General features: G+C 39.8%; 1 protein-coding gene across 1 annotated transcript in view; it reads right to left on the minus strand.

Annotated features, from left to right (window-relative positions):
• Positions 1-334: 334 nt before the first annotated feature.
• HAS2 (hyaluronan synthase 2) overlaps positions 335-26,672 on the minus strand; it is a 32,486-nt gene continuing 6,148 nt past the window's right edge. The window contains exons 2-4 of the mRNA XM_055314384.1: positions 18,450-19,076; positions 5,442-5,543; positions 335-3,930 (exon numbers count right to left, since the gene is read on the minus strand). Coding sequence (XP_055170359.1) covers positions 3,001-3,930; positions 5,442-5,543; positions 18,450-19,076 — 1,659 coding nt within the window. The 3' untranslated portion in view covers positions 335-3,000. The remainder of the gene's footprint in view (positions 3,931-5,441; positions 5,544-18,449; positions 19,077-26,672) is intronic.

The raw sequence follows: 26,672 nt of genomic DNA on the forward strand, positions 1-26,672 counted from the left end.
CATGGCCAGGAAAGACTGCAGGGTACACTGGCTCTTTACATTATTTGCCAACCTCTTATATAGCACCAAGTGACTTTATCAGTGAATTATTGGGATTAGAACCACCACTAGAGTGGCAATAATGTTCAGTAGCTACTGTTATTTTTCTTTATATATAAAATGTAACTGTACCAAAGTAATGAGAGATTCTTAGGAACCAAATAATAAAAATTGGGAAATAAGATGAATTTGAGGGATGAGTGGCAAAATGGATTACCATCAAAGCTCCTCAGAACAGGAAATGCTATTAGATGTCCCAACCCACTTTTTTAAAAAAGCAGTATTTATTGTCCTTTTTCGGATTATAAAAACAATACAGGATCATGGTATTTGGAAAATACAAAAATGTATACAGCATAGAAATCGGTGATACTCCCAAGAGTAGAGATAACCACACTTAAACATTTTTATTTTTACAAAATCGGGACGTTACTGTACACAATGGTTGTATATTTTTAATGTAACATTTGTCTAATTTCTCATATCCTCTGAGAATATTTTAAAGGATAATAATGCTCCAATGTTTGAAAATGCCATAATTCATTTAATTATTGTTACCCATTGGATTTGAAGTTCTTTTAAGATTTTACTATTATTTGTTAAGTATTATAATTAAACAAACTTGCTTGTAACTCTTCTGAAAATCTGTTTTTTCCCCTAAATTACTATAATAAAGCAATTTTGGTCTAAATTTGGGCTGCTTCCAAGGGAAGTAGAAGGTAAAGACATGTTCTATTAATTGGGGGTCTCTCTCTCTCTCTCTCTCTCATTTTCCTGATTTCCAAACACCAATTTGGGGGATTTCTGCTTCATGATTAGTAACATTAAGCGACTTCTATTATCTTTGACCAAGCATGTTTGTCTGTTTTTTACATACCCCGTTTTTCAATCTATTCCACTACAATCAGGAAAACAAAGTTTTTGTTTCATTTGAAATTCCCCCTTCCCTTAGAAAAAAAGGCGATAGTCTTATCAAAAATATTTTATTTACAAAAAAAATCAATTATACTATACATCCTATCCTGGAAATACATTGAATAATTGCTAAAATAAATACAGGCAATTAATTCAATCTTTTATAAGAATGAGAGAATTTGACATTTGAAAGTTATCAAAGCTTAACTTAGAACATAAATAGTTAAAAAGGCAAACTCAAGTTTCAGTTTCATTTGTTGGCATGCTGTGTGTTTCGTTTCCCACAAACTCTCTGGTCAGTGAGTCTGGGTTGCAGAATGATCTGTACCTTTTTGTACATCGAAGGTAGAATGTGCAGCTTTTTCTTGGGCAGGATAGATGGAGCATAGACATCTGCATGGAAAGGAAGCAGAATGGCAGAAGCACAAGGTTGAACACTTCTCCACATTCACACTCCACTTCATCCCAACATTTTTTTTAATGCAATGGCCCGTGTATTTGATTGTTTCTAACACAGGTCTACACAGCACCAGCTATAAGGCAAGATGGTTCATGTCAAAAGCCAAACTGGATAACTGAGGGCCTTGGAGTAGTTAAATTAGCTGGGTTAAGGTTACCGGGTTCATCAAATTTTTTTTTTTATGTGCCAATTCTTGATACACGTATTAAACCTTGATATTATTTTGACTACATAAACATATCTATGTAGGCCAATAGCAGGACAGATGAAGCAATTATCTGTATAAATTCAGGAAAAAAAATCCTCCCTAGGAAGTAGAAGAGGAGCTTGAATGTGCCAGTTTTGTATCTATAGGCTTAACACTGATTAAAATGTATCCAACTCACCCCTGTAAACCTCATGTAAAGTGAACTGGCAAGCTGAAAAAAAAAAGACAGGTAAATTATGTTCCATATGTAGACAGGATCTGGTAAATTCAGGCCACAGAACAAAATGATGAACTGTATCATATTTATCCAAGTAACACAGATAATTTTTTCCACTTTCCAATTTACTCAGCCTGAGAAAACACTGCCAGAAATCTTCACATTTGTCCAGTGCCGGATGCCTAGTGTTTTCTCTCAAGGACTAGCATTCCCTTTTTTCGTTTAAATCTCATGAAAAATTGCACTTTTCTACCCCCTTGGCCTTGATTTTCAATGATTTTCTTTTCTTTTTTCTTTTTTGTACACATAAATATGTATTTCTTACTCCCAAAGTGTGACAGGTATATTGGCCTTTTCTAAAGGTAAAGAAAAAAAATTAAAATATTAAAAGTTTTAAGTATTTTCCACGGAAATAAACTATTCCATTTTAAAAGGTAGAGAGAGAGAGAAACATTTTATTCTTTCTATCATGAACAACATCAGTCAACCAAGCTTCACATTTTGGGTAGGTTTTTTTTTTTTTTCAGTATGAATTTTTTCAGAACTTATTTTAATAATAATAAAAAAACAGGTGTATTTTGGCAGAGAAGTAAAATATAGAATATGCAAAATTTGTTTTAAAAATTGGCATACAAAATTTTAAAACACAGTACAATTATATAAAAATACAGCACAGCCAACGGCCTTTAAAATTTCCTTTGGCATCTCATTTGGTAGAGTTAAACAGAAAATCCTTTCTAAAAAAAAAAAAAATTAGCTATCAACACAGTCCATAAGTTAGGTTGTATATGTTGAAAGAAATTTTCCTTGAGTTTCCAAAATCCTTTTCTTCCATGATAACCCACATAAAGCATGGCTAGTGAGGTATATAGGGCAAACACTGTTAGGCGGATGTACAGTAAGGAAAAAGTGCATAAACAAAGAATGCTTCCCACTTTCATAGAAATAACAGGTTAAATCTGAGTTTCTTCTCATGGATGTCTTGTTTTACTTTGGCAGAATCAAAATAAACCCATAGAAATGTCTTTGTTCAAGTCCCAGCAGCAGTGATATGTCTCCTTTGGTGGCATTATCTGATGCCACGATACTGTACAGTCCCGAGAGGAACTAAGGTTTTGTGTGTGTCTGCGTGCGTGACTGCAAACGTCAAACAACAGAAGATCATACATCGAGCACCATGTCATACTGTTGTCCCTTCTTCCTCCTGCCACACTTATTGATGAGAACCACATACAGCGTCAAAAGCATGACCCAATAGCATGCATAGAGCAACGTTCCAACAATGAGAACTGTCTGCTTGGATTCTGAGAATGGCTTTTTAGATTCCTTATAAATGGTGAAAATCACACCACCCAGGAGGATTGTAAACCAAACCGATACTGGAATGAGTCCTATGAAATTAACGACAATGGTTTTCCTTCCAGATGTGCCCCACCCAGCTTTGTTTATCGTGGCAATGGCAAACATTTTGGCAGGAAGTAAACTTGACATGTATAGCACTGAGTAGAGGGACATGAAGACCATGACAATATTTCCTCTAAGGCAGCTGGCAAAGGAGGATTTTATGAGACCTACTAACTGGACAGTTAACAAGAAGAGGAGGATGTTCCAAATTTTACCCCTGTAGAAGAGCTGGATCACTGTGGCAATGAGAAAGAAAGGGAAGAATCCAGTGATAACGGCCTCGTAGGTCATCCACAAGTGATGTTTATGAAACCACATCGCATTGTACAGCCACTCTCGGAAGTAGGACTTGCTCCAACGGGTCTGCTGGTTTAACCATCTGAGATACTCTATAGGCGTCTCCGTAAGGCACTTGGATCGAGCTGTGTACTTTGTTGCATAGCCCAGACTCAGCACTCGGTTCGTTAGATGCCGGTCGTCCCCAAAACTACATTGGCTCCCCATAAATTCCTGATTGTACCAGTCTTCCACAAATTCATGCAGCAAGGAGTTTCTGTACATTCCCAGAGGTCCACTAATGCACTGGACACACCCAAAATAAGACTGGCAGGCCCTTTCTATGTTAAAAGCCATCCAGTATCTCACACTGCTGAGGAAGGAGATCCAGGAATCATACTTGTTTAAAATCTGCAAGAAGGAAAAAAAAAAAAAAGAATAAATAAAAGGGAAGCCTTCACTAATACCAACAAAATCGGTGCCATCGTGAGGTTACTACCTAAAGCGATGTTTGTTGTTTGATCCTCCTAGGTTAGTTAGCTGTCCTTCTTTTTGACATGGTTATATTTTGTTTTCTCTGATTCTGTGTTCTGAGGTTAATCTGATAAATTGTGTGCATGCGTTTAGTTTTTGATGAGCAATACTTTCTCTGCTTCGTGACTCTGTCCTCGTTTTTGTTGGGCTTTTTAAAATTTTTCTTGTTGTTATGCTATAATAGTCAGCATTTTTTTTTTAGGCATTACTTCTCAGATCCTAAATTCTCCCACTCTCTCCTACCATGTAAGATCTGAAGGTTTTTAAGTCTTAATCTCTCCTGTTCTGGTTAATTTCCAGCTCATTCAATTCTATCAATTTTCTTCCTCTTTCTTTCCCTCTTTTATGCAATGCCAGTGATAAACTGTTTGTTCTGGCCTCTCCCCAAAACTTAAATCCTGAAATCATGCTTTATGTAAAGGCTACTGAAACTTATCAGCTTTTTCTTGGCAATATTTCTAAATTCTTTCCTCCATCTCGATTTTGCTCGGTTCTCATCTGGATTTCACATGCTTCCTCTTTTACCACCAACCAGGCGGTTTCTTTGTCTTTTCCAGGCATTGTCTTTGCCTTCACTATCACCATGCATATATAAAATGGGTTATACAGCAATGAAATACCTAATTTTTATTTTTTATTTTTTTAATACCTAATTTTTAAACTCAGGTTTCCATGCACCTCTCACTTTTTGCTAAAATCACGTTTGCAAAGCACTCATTTTAATTTTCACATATTTTCAAGTATTCACATATATATTCATTTCCCATCCCACAGATTCCAAGTTGCTTTCGTTAATATTTGCTTCATTGTTTCTCCATTTATAGCCAATAATGGGAAATCAATAATTAGTGAGAAATAAATCATAATCAGAAAACCGACTTGCTAATCGTTCCTTTGCCTTTCTTACCAGTATAAATATGAGTTGCTACTTCTCTTTTCCTCTTTTGTAACCTAATTTGGATTTTTAATCAACCACATATTGACCAGCTTTTAAATACCTAGGTATAAAACACAGCATCCATCTCTGCCCTTCTTTCATTCGTTTTTTACCTTCTCAACTAAATGAACTCCAATATCAAGATTTTACCAGAACATTAAGTTATGGTTCAAGAAGATATGATAGAAATCATTACACATTTAAATTAATTGTGTATAACTTATCAGCCAAAACAGACAAGAATTATATCCCAGGGTTAAGCAAAAAAAAATCCTTTTTTTTTTTTCAATTTAGAAAAGAGGAAATAAAGTGGGCCCAAGGCACATACTAACATGTCACTAGCACCAAAAGCAACATCTGGTAGAGTGTTTGGTGGATAATAAACATATATTCAATGAATCAAAGAGTATAATGAAAAGTAAGTCATGCAGAAAGTGAAGCTGATCTGCACCTGGACATCTCCCCCGACACCTCCAACCATGGGGTCTTCTTCTAAAACTTTCACCATCTCCACAGATGAGGCAGGGTCAAGCATGGTGTCTGAATCACAAACCTGCAAAGAAGTAGCAATGAGTTAAAGAAAAGGAAGAAGTACAAGTGTGGTCAATGCAGTCAACATTGAGCATCCATATTATGCCTTCAGCTTTATTGTCACAGGGCCTCAATAAGCCAGTATTGCAGGGATGACGGTTTGTTCTGTCATGACCAATACAAAGAGCGAGCTTGACATCGAAGGAAATGGCATAGCTAGATAGACCAGCTGAAGTGATGTGCTAGGTGTGTCTTACAGGCTAACCAGTTCGTCTTGGTTTACCATGGATGTTCCTTATCTTGGCAATGAAAAGTCTTATGTCCCAAGTAACACACTAGTTTTCCAGGACTTAGGAAACACGTTAGGTTGGTCACCACGGGGGTCTTTTATTGTTGTTACTGTTGCCTTAAATAAGCCTTCTAGGCAGCTTATCCCTAAGGTCTGAATGAGGGTCAGAAAATTATTGAAAGGGAAGCATGTTTAACAACAAATTCCCTCCCCTATTTTATTTATTTACTTTTTAAAGATTTTATTTATTTGTGTATTTATTCATGAGACACACAGAGAGAGGCAAAGACACAGGCAGAGGGAGAAACAGGCTCCCTGTGGGGAGCCTGATGTGGGACTTGGTCCCAAGACCCCAGTATCAAGACCTGAGCCAAAGGCAGATGTTCAACCGCTGAGCCACCGAGATGCCCTCCCTCTCCTATTTTAATATGGTGACTAAAAGGCAGGAGAGTAATTCCCCTACATCTGTTGTATACTTTTGAAGGAAGATATCCATATGAGCTGGACTTAGCAGTTGACAGAGCAACGAGAAGGGAACTAGCTTGATCTGCAGACCACCTTCCTATTCTAAACCATTAAGTACTCAACTAGCCTTTTGTACATAAAAACAAATGTAAATTATCATAAGCCATTCTAGAAATGCCATTAGTTGTTCTTGAAGACAATCTTTATATAGGTCTAAAAAAGTAATTCTGAAACCAAACCAAACTACAACTTCAAGAAAATTATTGGGATTAATCTCTACCAGTGAACCTCTGACAGACAGTTCTGTTGGAGGTCCAAGGGGGCAGGGTTATAATTACTTTTCTTTCCAGCCTGATTTCTGAGCCAGTTGGAAAATGAAACAGAAGAATAAAGGAGAGGAGAAACCAAAATATCACGTGTCTAATCCTAAAGCTAATACAGGGAACAGAGCTTATACCTGTGGAATAGCAGGTGTCATAATTATGTTTCCCAGTATTAGACAGACTTATAAAGTCCAAATAGCATCTGAGTGGGGTCAGCCTCCTCCTGCAGGTAAAGTGCATTCCCTTCTAAAGGTATGGCAGGTGCTGGCTTCTTGGAGGTAATCCACACCCAGAAGAAAGGGGGAAGGAGGAGCCAGCTACCCCTTCTCCTATCCTCAGCTATCAGATTAAATCACTTGTCCTAGGAAGGAAGGAGTGAGGCAGGCTAAGGCTACTACCTTTCCCCCCAGGTGGGTTATACCTGGGGACAGAGCTTCTTCCACGTGATCAAAGAAAATCAGAAGGAGGAAAAGTGCTCCCATCTCTCTGATTAATACTAGTTAGACATAGTCCCCATATTCTTTTCTGGGGACTGCAGCAAAGCCTAGTAGATTAAAAATTAATGAGAGTTGACCTGTAATGAACCAATTTCACACCCCCAACCAAACAACATAGAACATAATTGAGATGGGAGAGTTATCAGCAATTCCCATTATTTTGCCATCTATTCTGACCACTGGATGGATTTAATCAAGATTAAGCCTATTTATTTATATCAAAAGTAATTATCTTTATAGTTCTCCATACTACCTTATTAAAATAGTAGGGATCTGGGACAGCTGGGTGTCTCAGTGGTCGAGTGTCTGCCTGTGGCTCAGGTCATGAACCTAGGGTCCTGGATCATAAGTCCTATATCAGGCTCCCCACAGGGAGCCTGCCTCTGCCTCTGCCTCTGTCTCTGCCTCGGTGTGTGAGTCACTCATGAATAAATAAATATTTAAAAATAAAATAAAATAGTAGAGATCTGATATACCAGTTTTGAATGAAAAAAAAAAAACCTAGTAACTTGTAAAAGCATAAACTAAGTTGAAAGGGTCTCTCTCTCTCTCTCTCTCTCTCTCTCTCTCTATATCTATATATATATATATATATATATATATATATATATATATAAATAGCATGAGTCTCTCACATAGTTAGTTAAGGAATTTCAACATTTTTAAAAACGTGTCTGCATGGGCAGCCCGGGTGGTTCAGCTGTTTAGTGCCGCCTTCAGCCCAGGGCCTGATCCTGGAGACCTGGGATCGAGTCCCACATCAGGCTCCCTGCATGGAGCCTGCTTCTCCTTCTGCCTGTGTCTTTGCCTCTCTCACTCTCTCTGTCTTTCATGAATAAAAAAAAAAAAAGTGTCTGCCTCTGTTTTACTAACAGCTATATTTTTCTGAAACAAACATGGATTAATATATATTTTTGAAAACATTAATGAATAATGTTGGTGAAAACAATTTAAATGCATTATTGAAACTTGTAAATTATGAAGGATGTAGGGTATTCAGTTATAACCTCTTTGGATTTAACTAATCATAGCAATTTTAGGGTTAACATCTGAATTTTTTATTTTATTTTACTTATTTAGAAGGCTTCCTTTTCTAAATGAAAACCACTTATTTTGTTTTGTTTCATTTCTTAGCATTCTATTTTGGTCCAGCATGAGCTCACTTATTTAGGCAACAGCAAGGCATTGGTTTTTCACTGTAGAAAGTAGGATTTTACTAATACTTGGGTTCATATGCAAGCCTCAGAAGCCTCAACAAATTTCCCCCAAAGTGAACTTTTACCTCCCTTGTGTCTTGCCTTTCACTGGTTTGTAAGTGGATGGCTGCAAACCTGTTCGGCCTCTAAGGAGGGTAGAAGGGTGAAGGCAAGAGTTCAGCCCACCTTTAGAATCCAGGATCCCAAGCTTATGGCCACACCCACCTCTATTGACTCAGGCTGGGACAGGTAAAGCGGAAAGCTAAAATAAGACTAAAAATAACAGGAAGGGGGCAATCTAGAATTAATGTGCAAGTAACCCCGCCTTGTGAGCACAGGCAAGCCAAGGGAACTTCCCCGTTGAAATGACTAAACTTCTGAGGCTCTGAATATTTAAATTGGTCCTGTCCCTCCCAGTTTCCAACAGCAAAGCGCCAGCAGTTCTCTGAGAGAGACTGTTCTCCTGGTGGGTTTAAGTGTCAGAAGGGAAGGCTCCCAGAAGCCTCCTGGGAAGGGATTTGCTACAGCAGGATCACAGAGCTTTAAAGAAGTACAATTTCTGTGACTCGCTGCAGCAGCACATATACCCAACTGGGAACAATATAGAGAAGGTTAACGGTCCCTGAGTGTAGACAACGTGCAAAGTTGTGAAGCATTCCATATTTTAAAAAAGAGAAGAAAGAAGATAAATAAGTTCAATGTCTGGATTTCTGGATGCACTTTGGTGACCAAATGCCAGCTAGAAAGCCATCACCGGTGATAATCAGCATGTATGTTCATGGACCTAATGGTATGTGTTTATGAGTATCTAAAGAGTGTGACTTTAGCTCCTCTGAAAATCAAGATAGTGGGAACAGGATTTCTAGTTGTCTCCCCACCAGTTAATAACAAGTATGTAATTCCATAAATGTTGGCTATTTAGCTCTAGGCTAGAAACTGTTGGGGGGGGGGGACACAGCCAGTGGACACAGAGCTTGACCTCACCTAGGGACAAAATACAGGCTGTGATTAGCACCCAGGAAACAATTAGAGGGCAAATCTCTCCACACTGAATGTCTCACTGTCATTTGTCTAAACCACATGATCACTAGTCATAAGATTTCTCACTAGGAGATATGGAAATGAAGCAAAGTCATCAAGTTTTCACTAAAATGAGTGGAAAATGTCAAGACAGAATGACATTTTGGGGAGGAACCAGCCACCTCAGTCTTAACCACAGAATCATCAACTGAAGTGCCTATGACTACCACTCCTTCTTCCTCCTCCTCTGCAGTCAAGAAGTTAATAGCCTTTCCTTCCCTCCCTATTTAAAACAACGGTTGACAAAATAAGGTCTTCAGGCCAAGTCTAGCCTGCCACCTGTTTTGATACAGTCTGTAGGCTTAAAAAAATGGCTTTTATCTTTTAAAATAATGTAAAAATTCATTTAAAAAATACTATTTTGTGGCACATGGAAATTATATGAAACTCAAATTTCAGTATCCATAAATAAAGTTGTATTGCAGCTCAAGCATATTCATTCATTGTCATATCAGCTATGGCTGCTTTCACACTAAAACAGCAAAGTGGAATAGTTGTAATGGAGACCATATGGCCTGCAAAGCCTAATAGTTACTATCAGGCCTTTTACAAGCAAAGTTTGCCAACCCTGAGACTAAAATAATTGGTTGCAGGGGGAGGGTTCTCTTTCGTTAAAAAAAAAAAAAAAAAAAAAGGTTGAGATTAAATGTATTCTAAACCAAATTTTAATTCTAGTGGATTTTTAAAAACATTGCCTCCATCGTCATGTGTTATAAAGAACAGTAAATGCATAGAAGGTGTAAAGTACATCATTAGGTAAAGCAGATTTTTTTCTTTGGCCAACATTGGCTTATTATAAGGGCAAATGTCCCCAGATTAAGTCCTGGGTCCTGTATCTGACTACTTCTGTGACCTTTAACAAGCTATTGACCATCATCATGGTCCTGGAGTGAGACACTGCACATCAAAGTACCTTGTAAAGTACAAAGGACTGTAGAGAGGTACACCATTAATATAAGGTAATAATTCTTACCTTTTTATACTCACTAAGTAACTCTAACCTAAGGGATCATGACAATTCTTACCACAAATAGATGGCTTAGTAGAGAATCTCTAAAATGACCATGGGAATTGATTACATATCAAGGTACTTTTATCCCAATGAACAAATTCAAATGTGTCTGCAACTATAATTCAGTTACAAACTATTAGTTGAGTGATGCCTGAGTGGTCAGCGGTTGAGCATCTGCTTTCAGCTCAGGTTGTGATCCTGGAGTCTCAGGATCGGGTCCTGCATTGGGCTCCCCGCAGGGAGCCTGCTTCTCCCTTTGCCTGTGTCTCTGCCTCTCTCTGTGTGTCTCTCATGAATAAATAAATATTTTTAAAAACTATTAGTTTATAGTCTATTACATAAGTTAATTGACTATAAATTCATTCATTCCAACTTATCTCACTGATCTTAAAGTGAATCTACCTCACTACAATTTAAACAAAAATCTCCTTTAGAAATATTCCTACCTCTTCTACAAAACGCAGTTCAAATCTAAGACGGAAGTCTAAAATCTCAAGTCTCCGGGTTTTACTTTTTTTAAATGTTTCACTTTTCAAAATGTGTTTCCTTTTGAAACTGCCTGGTGGATCTCCCCACCCCCACCTCCAGCCCCATACCACTTCAAAGGGCATTGTGAACTATACAGATTAAGAGAAAATCTTAATTACTCTGGCTGCCTTCAATGAGGAAACAGGTTGAAAATAAATCAGGACCCCTTCTGTTGCTACTGTCTTTATCCTTTGCCTGCTTACAAGACTTGACCCTTCATCTTAACCTTGACCTAGTGAAACTATTTTTTTCTATAGTGTGTGGAATGTACGCTTGGCCGTGACCCTGCTACCAGCTTTCTTGACACAGCTTTACCATGAAGTAAATGGAGTCTCCCTCATCCCTCCTTTCCCTGGAGACATTACTCTAGTGAAAAGGGATAAGCCAGACCAACAATAACAAAAATCACAAATAGTTATTTACTAGCAAACACAAGATGGTGCCAGTCTCCTTGAATTCTTAGCAGTATAATACCAGAGGAAACACACTGCTGTGGGAGAGAAAGCACTATGCAAATATTGGAACCAAACAGAACTGTCCCAATCCACCATTCACCAAGTTTATCTAAACCTGGACTAACTTCTTGACTTTAGTGTCCTCACATCATCTTCCTAAGCCTCTACCACTCAGATGAAAAATGTGGTTAATCATATCCACCTAAAGTTTGTTGTATTGGTAAGTTAATTCGATAATGCATGTAAAGCACTTAAGAATGGCTAGCTCATAGTAAATGCTCAATAAAAGGAAGACATATAAAGTGGTAAACTTAAACCAGAAGTGACAAACCAAAAACAGAGGCCCCAACTAAGGACACTAATCCAATGAGAAGTGGTCCTTTTTACTATCACTATAAATAAGTGATGGCTCACTGAGAGAGCAAGAAGCCAGTGCCTACGCCATACCCAATAAGTTAAGCAAACTAAATTCTGAGCAGGCAATGTAAAATCCTTAGATTGGGTTGTTTACAAGAGAAAAGAAATTTAAAAAAATAGAGAGTAGTTTGCTGCTAATGAGTATTCATTTATAGCCTTGAATGTACTCTTGGGGTGTAAAGTGAAAGTTGCTCCTATAGCAAAGGGTAGATCCTGGGTTAAAACTTACAGAATTATTTGTTGTATTTTTTTTAAGATTTATTTATTCATGAAAGAGAGAGAGAGAGAGAGAGAGAGAGAGAGAGAGAGAGAGATAAGGTAGAGGGAGAAGCAGGCTCCATGCAGGGAGTCCAATGTGGGACTTGATCCCAGGACTCCAGGATCATGCCTTGAGCCAAAGGCAGACGCCCAACCACTGAGCCACCCAGGCATCCCATGTTTGTTGTATCTTGACTTTGTATCTCACTGCCATTGTATCTGCTGAATGTGATACTATTTAAAATAGGAACATACTCTTTGGTTTTATAAGGACATAAACATACAGGGCAGAATTTTACTTTTTAAATCTGGACTTGAAGACTCAATTATCTGCTAAAAATGAATCCATAATTTGGATGGGACCATAAACATGCAGAAGATGGTGGAAACTAAAATTAGAATGGAAAATAACCTTCACAAAAACAGAATATCACACACAATTTAAAATTTCTCATATAACCAACAAGGTCACTCAAAAGTTCATGGTACACAATAATTAACTTTATTATAGCAAACCTCTAGGACTTTATCAATATTGCATGATGCTTTCAATTTTTAAAAATCTTGATTTTTCTATTTATTTGTATTCTAGATAAATGGAATTTACAAATGCAGCTAAATTTACCAGCCTCAGATTAAAGTGGCAAATACAAGAATCATAAAATCTAAGACTTATAGAGCTAAAAAGACACTTTGAAATTAGTTAGTAAAACCATTCCAGAAAAAAAATACTCTCCAAGAAAGAGAAAGGTAATCTTTCTTTTGTAAGAGGGAAGAATGAGGAAGGCCATCTTTTCTTACATCAATTAAGTTTATGGCAAGGGATTCTAAATCTAGCCAATGAACATCTAAGACAATCATAGACATCTAAGCAATTTGGCCCTTCTCTCTTGCTTTTTAAAAAAAGAATTAGGAAAATATATGCCTTCCCTGGTAGAATGAATTATCCAAATTTTTGTAAAATAGTTACTGTCTTTCATCAACCTAGAATCTCTTCAAAACATTAAGGTTAAAAAAGAAGTCATTTGGTCATTCTCTTTTCTTTTTAGGAAGGTTTAAACATGAGTGAAAGTCATAGAAGGTGCAAAACAAAGGTGACAAGCCAGCTGGGAACGTGGGAAACCAAATGTTGACACCTCTAAGGCTTAAGTCATGAAACACCCCTATTCCAAATGGTTGGAATTCTCATTCTAAAGAAAGGAATCAGGAAATCCCATAATGATGGCACTTAACTCAGGACTTACATTCAAGATTTCAAATTTGGGGGGAAGGGCAGGTTAAAAACGAAAGTGAGTGGAGCCTGGCTGGCTCAGTTGGTTGAGTGTACAAGTTCCAGCCCCATGTTGGATGTAGAGATTACTTGAAAATAGAATCTTAAGGACACCTGGGTGGCTCAGTGGTTGAGCGTCTGCCTTTGGCTCAGCTCGTGATCCCCGGGTACTGGGATGGAGTCCCATCTCGGGCTCCCCACAGGGAGCCTGCTTCTCCCTCTGCTTATGTCTCAGCCTCTCTCGGTCTCTCATGAATAAATAAATAAAAATCATTTAAAATAAATAAATAAATAAATAATTTGAGTCATTAGCATTGGATTCAGCACCAACAGCTATTAACTGACACCTAAACAAAGTTCACCTAACAAACATATTTTCTCCATAAGGCAATCAGAGCCTTGTGCTCGGGAACACTAGCCAGCACTTCAGCAGGACACTTGAGGGGCATTTTAAACAGCTGCATCACCAACAAAAAGCCCAACAATGTGAAAAACATGATACCAAGTAGACTATGAAGTTCCTTGTTATACTGTACTGTACCATGTTCAGCACAGTTTCTAGCACAGTCTTCTTTGACCTCAGTTGGGAACATGCACATCAGGTGACTCAAATTTTTTGCTGTTCCGCATGTCTGCAAATGATCACAAAAGCACTGCAAGTACTGATTTGGGGGTTACACATACACTTTAGTGAGTAAGGTAATCTACAAACACAGACTCCATGAATAATGAAGGTCAACTCTACACTTATGAATAATTTAGTCTCACTTGTCTCCTGCTAAAAGGAACATGGATACCTAGGACACTGTCAGATTAAATTAATAATAAATGGTCTCCTATTAAAAATAAAACAAGACAAAATCAGAGAGGGGAGACAAACCATAAGAGACTTTTAATCATAGGAAGCAAACTGAGGGTCGCTGGAGGGGGAGGAGGATGGGGTAACCCGGTGATGGGCATGAAGGAGGGCAAGTGATGTGATGAGAACTGGGTGTGATAGAAGACTGAGGAATCACTGGCCTCTACCTCTGACACCAATAATACAGTATATGTTAATTACTTGAATTTAAATAAAATGTTTTTAAAAAGAAACAACAAACAAACAAAAAAAACGGGGAGTGGCGCCTGGGTGGCTCAGTTGGTTAAGCCGCTGCTTTCGGGGGTCAGGTCATGATCCCAGGGTCCTGGGATTGAGTCCCCTATTGGACTCCTTGCTTGGCAAAGCCTGCTTCTCCCTCTGCCCCTCCCCCCACTTGTGCATGCACACACACTCTCTCTCAAATGAATAAATAAAATCTTTAAAAAAAAAGTTGTCTTCTATCATCTTCACTGGTAGACCATATTTATACTTATTATAGATTTTCCCATCAGAAAATCCCTAATACCACACATCAGGGGATATTGTCAGTTACCCTTGTCACACAGACCAGTGCCCACTACGCTGTAATATCCAAGTTCAGTAATAGGACATAAGAATAAAGAAATTCTATAATCTAGGTATCAAAGTACACCTAAAAACGTCTTCTGGTGTTAAGAAGTAACAAACAAACAAAAATGAAAAGCAAATACAACATAACCTGAAAACTGTTTCCAAAATAAGGGAAAATTAGAAAGGTATATGCTGTCAAGTATCAGACTTGAGAATCTATGGGTCATGTATTTGCTGTGGAGGATTTTAATTTTGCTCATTGTCCATTTCCATACTTTTAAACACACCATCAGCAACATATGTTACTATGGTAAATAAAAAAGCTAACAGAAGTACTAATTTGAGGGACGCCTGGGTGGCTCAGCAGTTGAGCATCTGCCTTTGGCCCAGGATGTGATCCTGGGGTCCCGAGATCGAGTCCCGCATCAGGCTCCCTGCATGGAACCTGCTTCTCCCTCTGCCTGTGTCTGTCTCTCTCTCTCTCTGTGTGTCTCTCACGAATAAATAAAATCTTTAAAAAAAAAAGTACTATTTTAAAAAGGTAAAAAAGACTTTTGCCCTACTTTACTTAAGCCATTTCCAGACAGATCAGAATCTCTTTTTGGAAAAAAAAAAAAAAAATGGTTCTCTCCAGAAAATGCTTTGATTCAAAATTCAGAAAATCTTCCCTATTCTCCCCTTCATTTCTCAATTCCTTCTTTTCTCACTTCATTACTGATGTTTTCCTACATTCTTTACCTCTGAAAGCAGCCTGTAGCACCCCAGGTGAATTTGCTACCTGCCGCTTTCTCTTAGACTAAAGCGTCCCTCTACATTCTAGGTCAGTGTTGATTATCTGGATGGCTTTAGTTAGGCTGAGATGGTAGATGGTCAAGAAGACTAGACATGAAAACAGAGAGGTGGAAGGACAGGCAGCAGAGCCTCACTCTGGTGGAGAGCAGAGGGAACCAACTGAGAGAGCCCAGGTGTGTGTGTAGAAAGGTTAACCTTGAGATGGGAAGTGAAGTTGGGTACCTTTGCAACTGTAAAGAAGGAACAGAAAAGAAAAATCCTGACAGCATTCAGAAGCAGGACTTTTGATTTTCTCTTGTTAGGAGGCAGACTCATGCATGAGCAGTTGGGGAGGACTCTGGATGGGTGCTCGGAGAGTGGTGAAGGCATGAAATAATAGGTCAAGAGAGCAACAAGCAAGACATCTACTCGACATCGGGTGGAAAGAGAGCTAACCAGTGCCCAAGACCCTGGAGGAAACCAATCGTCTTGGCCATGTCTGCACAGCTAAGCAGTGTCTTCAGCCATAACACGAATGATGGGAAAAGGGGATTTGGGACGAGCAGCCTTAAAAAAAGAAAAGCAAGCATGTGAGCAGATGGTCCTGTTTCTGCCCAGCCCTTATTTTCTCTTGTGTATGAGCACCCAAACTTTACTTCCTACTTTCTGTAGGCAATCGGCTCTCCACATTCAGTCACTTGTAATGTTTAGTAGCCAACATCCTTTGACCCCTCTCCTTCGTCTTTCTGTGGCTTCTGCTTTGTAATGCTCGGACCCTGGGTCAGTCAGAATGGATGGTGAGAATGCACTGATTTGAGCCTTATGACATTTCCATTTTTATAGGGCGCACATGGTTAAGTATCGGGGAGCCGATGAATGCCAAAAGTTTTTCTACCCTCGTGTGAGTGCTTGGAATGGGCTAAAAATTCCAGCAGGATTCAGAGCCGGTCTATACCTGAAGTCCTCAGCCCTGATGGAAGGCGAGTTCTCAAGCCTGATTTGGGCTCTAGCAAGGATGTTACTCTAACATTTCATAGTTTGTATTATTTTGCCCTGGTCAGGCACAATGTCAGGTCGTCAAGGATACAAACAAAATTCAAAACAAGAATGATGGGAGAAAGGGATTTGGGAGGAACAGGCTTTTAAAAAAGAAAGAGAGAAAGAAAGAGAGAAAGAAAGAAAGAAAGAAAGAAAGAAAGAAAGAAAGAAAGAAAGAAAGAAAAGAAAACCTTCACAATGACAATCTGATTAGAAATGACAAATGTAGCAATCATTTTAATTAGAATTAAAGGCAAAATTCCAAAACACGCTTCCTCATTTTAGGACCAGAGCCTCACTCTTCAAACCCTCTCTAGAAGTTCCCTGACCATCTCATCACTTCCTTTAAAAGGACTGCTTCATCCTCTATCTGGGCCTGAAGTTGCCTTATGAAAACCCATAAAAATGTCCTGAGTTAACTAAAATTACCTCAACTGCGACGGTTCTAGAAATTAGGAGACTAGGAGAAATTTAGGAGTGAAACTCTATCAGTTCCCTAGAAGAGATTAACATGCAGGTTGGTATCAACTGGGAAAAAAAAAAATGCCTTGTGGGCCACCTGGGTGGCTCTGTGGTTGAGCATCTGCCTTTGGCTCAGGTCATGATCCTGGGGTCCTGGGATCGAGTCCCGCATCAGGCTCCCCATATGGAGCCTACTTCTCTCTCTGCCTATGTCTCTGCCTCTCTCTGTCTGTAATGAATAAATAAATACAATCTTTTTTTAAAAATGCCTCAAAACTCTTCAGTTATTAACCAAAATTAACCCCATGGTCCTCGCAAACCCCTTGTGAGATTGGTTTACTCTATGCAGGAAACTCTATGCAGGGGAGGTGGTCCTGCTCGAGGTCACCCAGCTAGCAATACTTGGACTCTGCAGCCACTGCCCATTGGCATCCCATTACACAAAGCATGTCATCCCACTGGGCATGACTTTGCGGGAATAAAAGTCCCTATAGTATATGAAAGGTCTTCTGAAAAGAAGCATTTCACCTATGTGAGGACAGGGAGGGTGTCCCAATGGATTTTCTTAAATCAGAGACATGTCTCCCTTTTCCAAATCATCATGGCCAAAACCCAACTAAAATATCTGTAAGAAAATTGCAACCAGCAAACTCACAGGGACGCTACTAACATTCTAAAGAAAGCTTCAACTAAGAGGGGAGAAGCCCCAGGGCCAGCAGTCAGGGAATTAATGACAGACACAGCCTGTCTCATTTTCATGAGACCAAACACCATCACAAATGCTTTCAAAGGTCAAGTGCAGTGAGTGAGGTAATGCTGTTTGGGGAGTGAAATAAACATTACTTCGCTTTTGCTCTGGGAAGGGTTTTTGTGTGTGTGTGTTTGTTTTTCTCCCTTTTTTGTTTTCCTTTTCTTTCTGTCTTTCAGTTTTGAATTCCTTCGCCTTTTAAATCAAAATTGTTCTCACCACCCCCATTTTGCCCAGTCTCTGTGAAAAACGTTTTATAGCCATCTCTCGAGCCTGCAGATTTTTCTCAAGACCCTTCTGCTCGGCAGACACTATTTTCTTACAAGGCTGGAGATTTTAAGACTGTGGAAAATGACGTTGGATTTGACTTGGCAGAAGCAAGGGGGCAGAGAAGGTAAGGGAGGGGGGGTGGAGAGAAGGAAGGAAGGGTCTCCTGTTCAAAATAATCTTGATTTCCAACCAATAACACTGGAGAAGTTAAGCATTTTCGTAGATAGTCTTAACAGTTACACAAGATTTTTTTTTCCCTCCCTTTCAAAATGTGCTTTCAACAGTCATGCTGTTTTCAAAAGAACTGAAAGGAGTACTGTGTTCAGAGGGACAAGGATGGGCTATAGCATATGCCTGCAGAGATACAAAAGCTGCTTTATTTAAATGTATGTTTGCCCTGGCAGGAATTTGGAAACCTACCTGTACATAATCCACACTTCGTCCCAGTGCTCTGAAGGCCGTGTACATGACTTCTCTTTTTCCACCCCATTTTTGCATGATGCAAATACTTTTGTTGGACAAGACCAACTGGGTGACATGTTGCGAGCTTTCTTTATGTGACTCATCCGTCTCACCAGGACCTTTCTCGTGGAAGTTGTTCTTCCAGATATAAGTGGCTGATTTGTCCCTGCCCATGACTTCGCTAAAGATGTCCATCATATAAAGGTCATCTTCCGAGTTCCCATCTATGACCATGACAACTTTAATCCCAGGGTAGGTTAGCCTCTTCACAGATTGCAAACATTTTCGTAAGTAGTCTGGATCTTCTTGATAGGCAGCGATGCAAAGAGCAACAGTCTTGTTCAATTTGATGGGTGTTTCTAGGGATTTCTTCATTTTTCGATGCTCCAAAAAGGCAAACAGGCTTTGGATGATGAGGTGTGATGCTAAAAAGGCACCATACAGTCCAAAAGAGAAGTAGTAATTATCTGTTTGGATAAATTGGTAGCCAACAATGTAAGCAGCTGTGATTCCAAGGAGGAGAGACACTCCAAAAAGTGTGGTTCCAATTATTCTCAGGATGCATAGAAACCTCTCACAATGCATCTGTAATATAATCAAAGGATACTCTTGGTTAGCCACTCCGGTCCCGTACTTGTTATAAACATGGTATCATGGGGAGTATTGGACGAGAAGCACTTGGGAGCCACACACTTTTTCACTTAACCAGTTGTGTGACTTTCTATACCTCAGGCTTGCTCATTTGCAAAATAGATGCCTATTCTGGATCTATCTATTTAGGATGCCCTTCTGGTACATACAACTCAGAGGGCTGTTTCAAGAATCAAATGAGAGGATGGTGGCAAGGTGGTACTGAAAACCATAATGTGTTAGACAAATAACATGCAAGTATTATTTTAGATATGTTAGATCATTTACCTAAGGATGCACTCTATGGAGGTGGTCATAGCTAGGTGTAGAACCTTTAGGTTCATCCTAGTGAGCAAGACATTCTTCCTACACCATGTTACTCCGAACCCCCCAATACTGACCAGTGAAAAATGGATAGGAGATTTTGGTAAATTTCATCTCTTCTCCAATCCAAACCCCTCAGCTCACATCCTTTCCATGCAGCCAGCTGAGGTTGGAGATCAGGATATCTGGATTCTAGTACTAACTCTTCCAACAACTAGCTGTGTGACCTTGAGAAAGCCACTTTACTCCTCTGAGCCTCAGGGTTTTTTAATCTATTAAAAGAGGGAGTTTAGACTCCAAATCTCTGTTGACATTAAAAGTTCTTCATGCCTGGGGATCCTGCACATACATCTATCAAGCCCCGGTAATTCTGATTTGCATTCCTTTGTTCAGAAGTCTCTTTCCTCCATCCACCAGCACTAACACCAGATGGTTAAATCCTGGGGATCAGAGAGCTTACTGTAACAGAGTAAGCACACAATAAATGTTTATAGAAATGATTCATAAGTTAAGGAAGAAATAGCACCATGCTTAATTTCAACAGGTAAATTTCCCATCCTCTCGAAGCTGTAATACATTATACTGGAGACACATTTCAGCTTTTAATAACAGCCAGTTGTGTGCTCCTCCCTATAGTTTGTGTGTGTCCTGAATAAGGTTTTGAACATCCAGAGTATAGGAGGACAATTTCTTTCTTTATTTTTTTATTTTTATTTTATTTATTTATTTTTTTTTTTGTATTTTGTTTTTCTTTTGGGTTCCCCGGACCCAGTGCCAGTGTGTAGTGGAAAGGTCTCCCACACATCCAATAAACAATTGTGGGTGTCCCACAATTTAACTCAATCCTGACACCATCTACCCAATAGTATCAGACTCCACGGGTTTAGTCCTACAAGACTGCTTCCCATCTCCCCAACTTCAGTCCCAAGCCCAGGTTGTGACCTATACATCATCTGACCCACCAGTTATAGATCAGAGGTTCACAAGCACCACCCACTTTGTGTTTAATTAGTTTGCTAGAGTGGCTCACAAACTCAGGAAACCTGTCTACTCACTAGATTACTGATTTATTATAAAAAGGACCTAACCCAGGAGCAGCCAGATAAAGATCTGGGGAAAGGCCACAGAGCTTCCATGCCTCTCCAAGAGCACCACTTTTCTCAAATCTCGGTGTGTTCACCAACCCAGAAGCCCTCTCAAGTCTCTCCTGTGTTTTAATTTAACTCAATCTCTAGCCCCACTCAGCTCCCCAGAGGTTTGGGGGTGGGACTAGATGCTCCAATCCTCTAATCAAATGGTTGGCTCCATTGGCAACCAGTCTTCACCCTTACTTCGAAGGTCTTAAAGTCACTTAACAGAAGAAAAGACACCTGTGTCTCACTTCAATGTACCAAGGGTTTTAGAAGCTCTGCCCTGACCAAGATGAAGACCAAATATGTATTTCTTATTATAAGTCACAATAAGAACTTTTCACACAAAGCTTATTTTCTTCCTCTTCCAATAATGAACTATAATGAAGGACACAGTTGGCATACATTCAGTGTCCCAATCTTCAATCACGCACACTGACTTCAGGGTTTTCATCCTATCTATGTATAATTAATACTTAACCTTATTCTTTAATTCAACCAGCTTTTGAAAGCTAAGTAAATCTACTCTAAGTGGAAACTTAAAGTAAGCAATTATCTCTGCACAGTCTCTTGCTGGATATGCTGTTTCTATTTTTCCGACTCTGACATTGACTTAAAATTGAATGTCCACGTAGCACCCAGTATGATGTTGGTTGTTACTCATTGTGTGGTCAACACATCGCTCAGATCCAAGAGGCACCATTCATATTCCACTGAGGTGGTCCTGAGTGGATATGCATTATGCTTTGGGGACCCTTTGCATGACTGCTCATCAATCGTGTTTTCTCTCCTACGCACAGACTGCTTGACGTGGCTGGCCCTGGTGTTCCAGCTTTTGGAAACCCGAGATGGGCCACTTCCAATAAAGACTTGAGGGAGAGTCAGGAGCAATCTCTTTTCCTTCCACAGGCTTGATGCACATACCAACAAATTCCCCGGGGGGATTGCAGAACCCAAAGATAGAGGGATCTTGGTTTTTGAATTCCCACGTGGAAGGGAGCCAGCCACCAATCAGGAAGACCTGCCTTGGACACTTAGTTAGCAAGAAATAATTTCTGGGTGTTTGTTTGTTGTTGTTTGTTTTTTTACCCACTGTGAATTGAGTCTACCTCCCCCTCACTTATACAACCAGGGTAATGCAAAGCAGCCTGGTGACCAGGATTCTAGCTTGTGGACATTATTTTCCTTTGTTAAGTGGAGCTAATAGTATTTGTCAAGGACCTTCACAGAGCTGCAGTGAGGAGCCAAATCAAAGTGTTTCTTGAAAGGGTTTTACAAAACCAAAAGACACAATGCAGTTTAAAGTATCAGCTAACAAGGAAGCTGAAACAACAGTCCGCAGATGCGGTCCCCTTCCCATCCTTCCGTAGGACATCAGAGACTGATTAAGGTAATCACAACACAATGGAAAATTCACGGTGCTGGGGAACAGTGAAATGCTGAGTTTCCAGTGAAAGGCAAGAGAGCACAGCATCCCTTGTTAATTCAAACAGCTGACAGGATGCTGAAAACTCCCATCGGGCACTTTAACCAATGCCTAAAGGTGCGGGGAGCACCAGACTTGGAACTTGACGTTTCCAAGACGTGAGTCATTCTCACAAGAGTGAAAAATTTCAAGGAGACCAAAACGCTCTGCCAGGGAGAAGCTGAAGTGTGTGTTTCGCTTGTGTTTAAAATCACCAGAGCCAGCAAAAGAACTGCCTGCCATTCTTTTCCATTATTCACATTTTCCTTGCTTTTATCAGCACACGTGGACAAAGAGAGTGTGCACATAGCATCTGCTGGCCACAGCTGAAGTGGGAACACCCTCTTACATCATAGGAGTCTAGAGAATGTCCCTTTGAAGCCTGGGAAAAGCTGCTAGTAAACCACAGCAACATGACTAAAATCGAACCTATTTCTGCGACGTATCGGATTGTTGCCTGGTATGACACAGGCGACATCTCTGTCCAGGCCAAAGGGCAAAAGGCACACTTCAGAGCCAGCTTTCCTGAGGGAATACATTGATCTCAAAGAGTGACACGCAGAGTGTTTCTTTATAATTTCCCCCAGAGCAATTTCATAGATATGGGCACCATATGTGTGAGACTTTCGGAGACAATCCTCAATTCAGATTCTGTTTCATAAGCAAACTCTCCTTGTCAGACATATGGCTTGATTGTTAAATTGGGAAATATGGTTAGTTCCATCCTGGATCATAAGAGTCTACTGCTTCATAGAAAGGGGATTTAGAAATCCACCTTCCAGTAGTATTTAAGAGCTAAAACCTGGATTCTTTTTTTCTGCCCAAATCAAACTTTAATTGATTTTTAAGCTACTATTACACCTGATACTAATTATTCACTAAGTACTAGTCTTCACGGAATTCTAAGCCAAACCAAATGTTTGAGAATACCTTGATGTACAATAATACAAGTCCCACAAAGTCAACAGGTTTTTTAAAAATCCATTTCACTAATGTGCCTCGAGGACATACAACACTGCCTGGCTTATGGGTGGTATTTAGTAAATATTTGCTGAATGAATGGATGGGACTTTATGCATCCACATCATCCTTGGCATCACTATTATATCCGCTAACATTCACCGTTCATTAGGTTCCCGGCACCTGAGCAAGCTCTGTCTGTTTTGTTGAGTAGCATGATCCTATTTAATCTTAACCTTAAATGGTAAATGTACTCTTAATCTCATGTTACAAATAACATTTACTTAGGATGAGGAAACCAAGACTCTTAAGTATCTTAAGTATACAAGTAACTTGTCCACAGTCACAAAATCAGGAGTAGAATCCACATGGTAGCATAATGCCAGATTACAGTATTCTCCGTAAATATTTTCTGAATAGATTTGAATCATCATGACAAAGGAGGCAGCATCCTTTTGTGTCTGGTTAATACAACATGTTGTGTGAGGACATGTTAGAAATGAACTTTCCTGCTACCATGGAAAATGGGGAATTGACACTCAGGTACAGATACGAGATCAGCCCACACTCAGGGAAGATTTCTGGGCTCATATACTTTTCTATGCAGATACAGCCCAAAAGGGCATAGAATGACACTATCCCAGAGGAAACTAGTAGTTTCATCTATACAGTATCAGTTCTATTAATGCTTGCAGCCAAAATCCTGCTTTACTATAAGAAAGGCACTCCTGCCTTCGTTTTTCCACCTGTAGAGCAGATATAAGCCTTGCTGTTAGCTCACATACCCCAAGTAGTTCTCTACAGGTCATTGGGTATCAGCCCTTTTTTCCCCTTTGATCTCTTATTAACCAGAAGGCAATGTGGAATGAGCTAGAAGGACAGCTGCTCTCACAGCACTAGTGCAGTAGCAAGAACTGAGTTCCCCACAGCTTCCTAAAGTGGTCCTTCTGTTTGGAATCTGGGAGAAGAGAAGTGAATGCAAATTAGTCCTCAGCATCTGGGAAAGGCTACAGAGATTAGGGCCAAGTGAGATCTCTTCAGAGAGGTATTAGTTTACCACTCCCTTCTAAAATGATTCCTCCACCCTACCCTTTCTTCACTCCCTGTGATTCTCCCCAGACCCTGCTGGATTCTCTAACTAGTCCTGTATATACTCTACAGCTACATAGATTTGATGATCTCAACAAACTGTGTTCTTGTACCAAAAACAGGGTCTGGCACATAGTAGGCATGCAATAAAGACATTCTGAATAAATGAATAAGTCATTTTGGACTCAGGCAGTCAATGCAGACAAAGAACAGACCCCTCTCCTATCTCTGCTGCAGGGTCAATGAATATATGTTGAACCCTTAAGACTACTTACCCCTCTACCAGCAAGGTTTCTCTTTATTTTTAAAAAATTTATTGCCCTTGGGACGCCTGGGTGGCTCAGTGATTGAGCATCTGCCTTCGGCTCAGGTCATGATCCAAGGGTCCTGGGATCGAGTCCCACATCGGGCTCCCCACGGGGAGCCTGCTTTTCCCTCTGCCTGTGTCTCTGCTGTGTGTCTCATGAATAAATAAATAAAATCTTTAAAAAAAAATTTCTTGCCCAACTATCTCAATGTAATCGTTGTAGGGAGTACCAGGCCAGCTGTAGAAGATCTTTGGATAAGTCAGAAAAGGCAAGTGGCCTTCCAAAAGCATTTACAGAAATTGCTTCAGTTACAATTTGAGGAACCTATGAATCCAGCAGTCAAGTCTGGGACACAGAGGGTAATGAGGTAATCTCTTATCAACTTGAAATCTGGTACTCTTACAATATTTATTATCTACTGATCCATATACTGTTTCGTGTTTGGATCTAATGACTCGGGTGTGTGTATACTTGTGGGTGCATGCACACCTACACGTCTCTGGAATCAAACTGAATTGGGATAGATTCCTGGCTCTTTCTTTTAATGGTGCGTTCACACTGAACAAGTTACATAATACTTGACATCTTCAGTTTCTTCATCTAAGATAAAATGGAAATCATCATGTTGATTCTACAAGACAGATTTTTAAAATTAAAAGAGAGGGGATGCCTGGGTGGCTCAGTGGCTGAGCATCTGCCTTTGGCTCAGGGAGTGGTCCTGGAGTCCCGGGATCAAGTCCCGCATCGGACTCCCTGCATGGAGCCTGCTTCTCCCTCTGCCTGTGTCTCTGCCCCTCTCTGTGTGTCTCTCATGAATGAATGAATGAATGAATGAATGAATAAATAAAGTCTTTTAAAAAAAGAGCATGGCATTTTTAAATAAACAAAAAATTAAAAGAGAGAACTCACAAGTGTCTAAATAAAGTACCAACAATTAGAGCTCAGTGATGTTCACTCTCTGCCACTTGTTGCCCTCCTGCTAACCAGTCAGACTCTCCTTCTCTTAATAAGGGATAATCATGGCATAGTGAGCATAGCTGGGCTGGGAAGAAATGGATTCAAGCCCAAGCTCTGCCTCATATTAGATATCTGACAAACTGAGGGTTCCTGTGAATGAGCCATGTGTCCTTAGACAATCAGTATCTCTGAACTTCAAATTTGGGGGATTAGGGTTGAAACTTCATTAATTGTCATATCATAACCACCCATAGCTGAGTATCTATCAGGATGAATGTATGTTGCAATGTGGGCATGCTCTTCACCTGAAGGAGGAATACAAAGAGTAATAAATTCCTCTAGGTATCTACTCCCTGAGCCTCATTTCCTCATCTGCTAAATAGAAATACAACCTCTTGGCGGGCTTCCTGTAAGTAGGCAAGGAATATATATATTTATCTCAGGTTCAATGGGATACTAACAGCTTCAATGTCTTAATGTAAAGGGAGAGTAACTTAACTGATAGAGTGCACTTGTTCCTCTTCCTTATTATATTCTAAAATCCACTGAAGACTAGGTTGCTGTCTTTTGAACTGGTAGCCAATATTTAGACAAAGACCGAATGGAGATACGTAAAGGACATTTGTTTAGCGAATGCATTGCCCAAAATCACATCTCATAAATGGCAGACCTGGTTCGAGAACACAGGTTTTCTTTACCCCTGACTTGTTGTATCTACAGATCAAATCATACGCAGAATGATTAGAATTAAGAATATTAACTTAGGTGACACTAGCAAGGATCCTGGAAACCCGCATCTTGGTGATATAAGACATACTCTGCTTGTAGGCATTTGCTTGCTAAGGGTAAGTTATGAAGGCGTGATGAGCAAAGGTAGAAAGAAGAGGTTCCCAAATTTTGATGTACATCCACATTACTGGGGCATCTGTAAAATCTACTCCTGGGTGGCTCTTGAAGCATTCTGGGTTAATTGGTATAGGGTGGCTACAGAGCATCAGTAGTTTTCAAATCTCCTTATGTGATTCTCATTGCAACAAAGTGTGGCAATCACTGGGTTAAAGTCTAAGAAAACTTTAGTGATTTATTTGCATTGACACACACACACATCCCTCCTGTGTATTGTTGCTACTGTCCTTGACCAGAAATCCGAGGTAAAAGTACCCAAAGAAAGCCTCTCAATAGTCTTCACATTATAGCACATTACCCTCTGGGACATATTAGAGCACATGACCCTCATCTTGTCCCCTTCTGACCTCCTCTCCTTCTCTGGCTTTGAAGTTGGCCTTTGTCTTACCAGTCCCACTGCATTGATCCTAGC

Source organism: Nyctereutes procyonoides, unplaced genomic scaffold, assembly GCF_905146905.1.
Source record: "Nyctereutes procyonoides isolate TBG_1078 unplaced genomic scaffold, NYPRO_anot_genome, whole genome shotgun sequence".
In the NCBI taxonomy this organism is placed as follows: domain Eukaryota; kingdom Metazoa; phylum Chordata; class Mammalia; order Carnivora; family Canidae; genus Nyctereutes; species Nyctereutes procyonoides.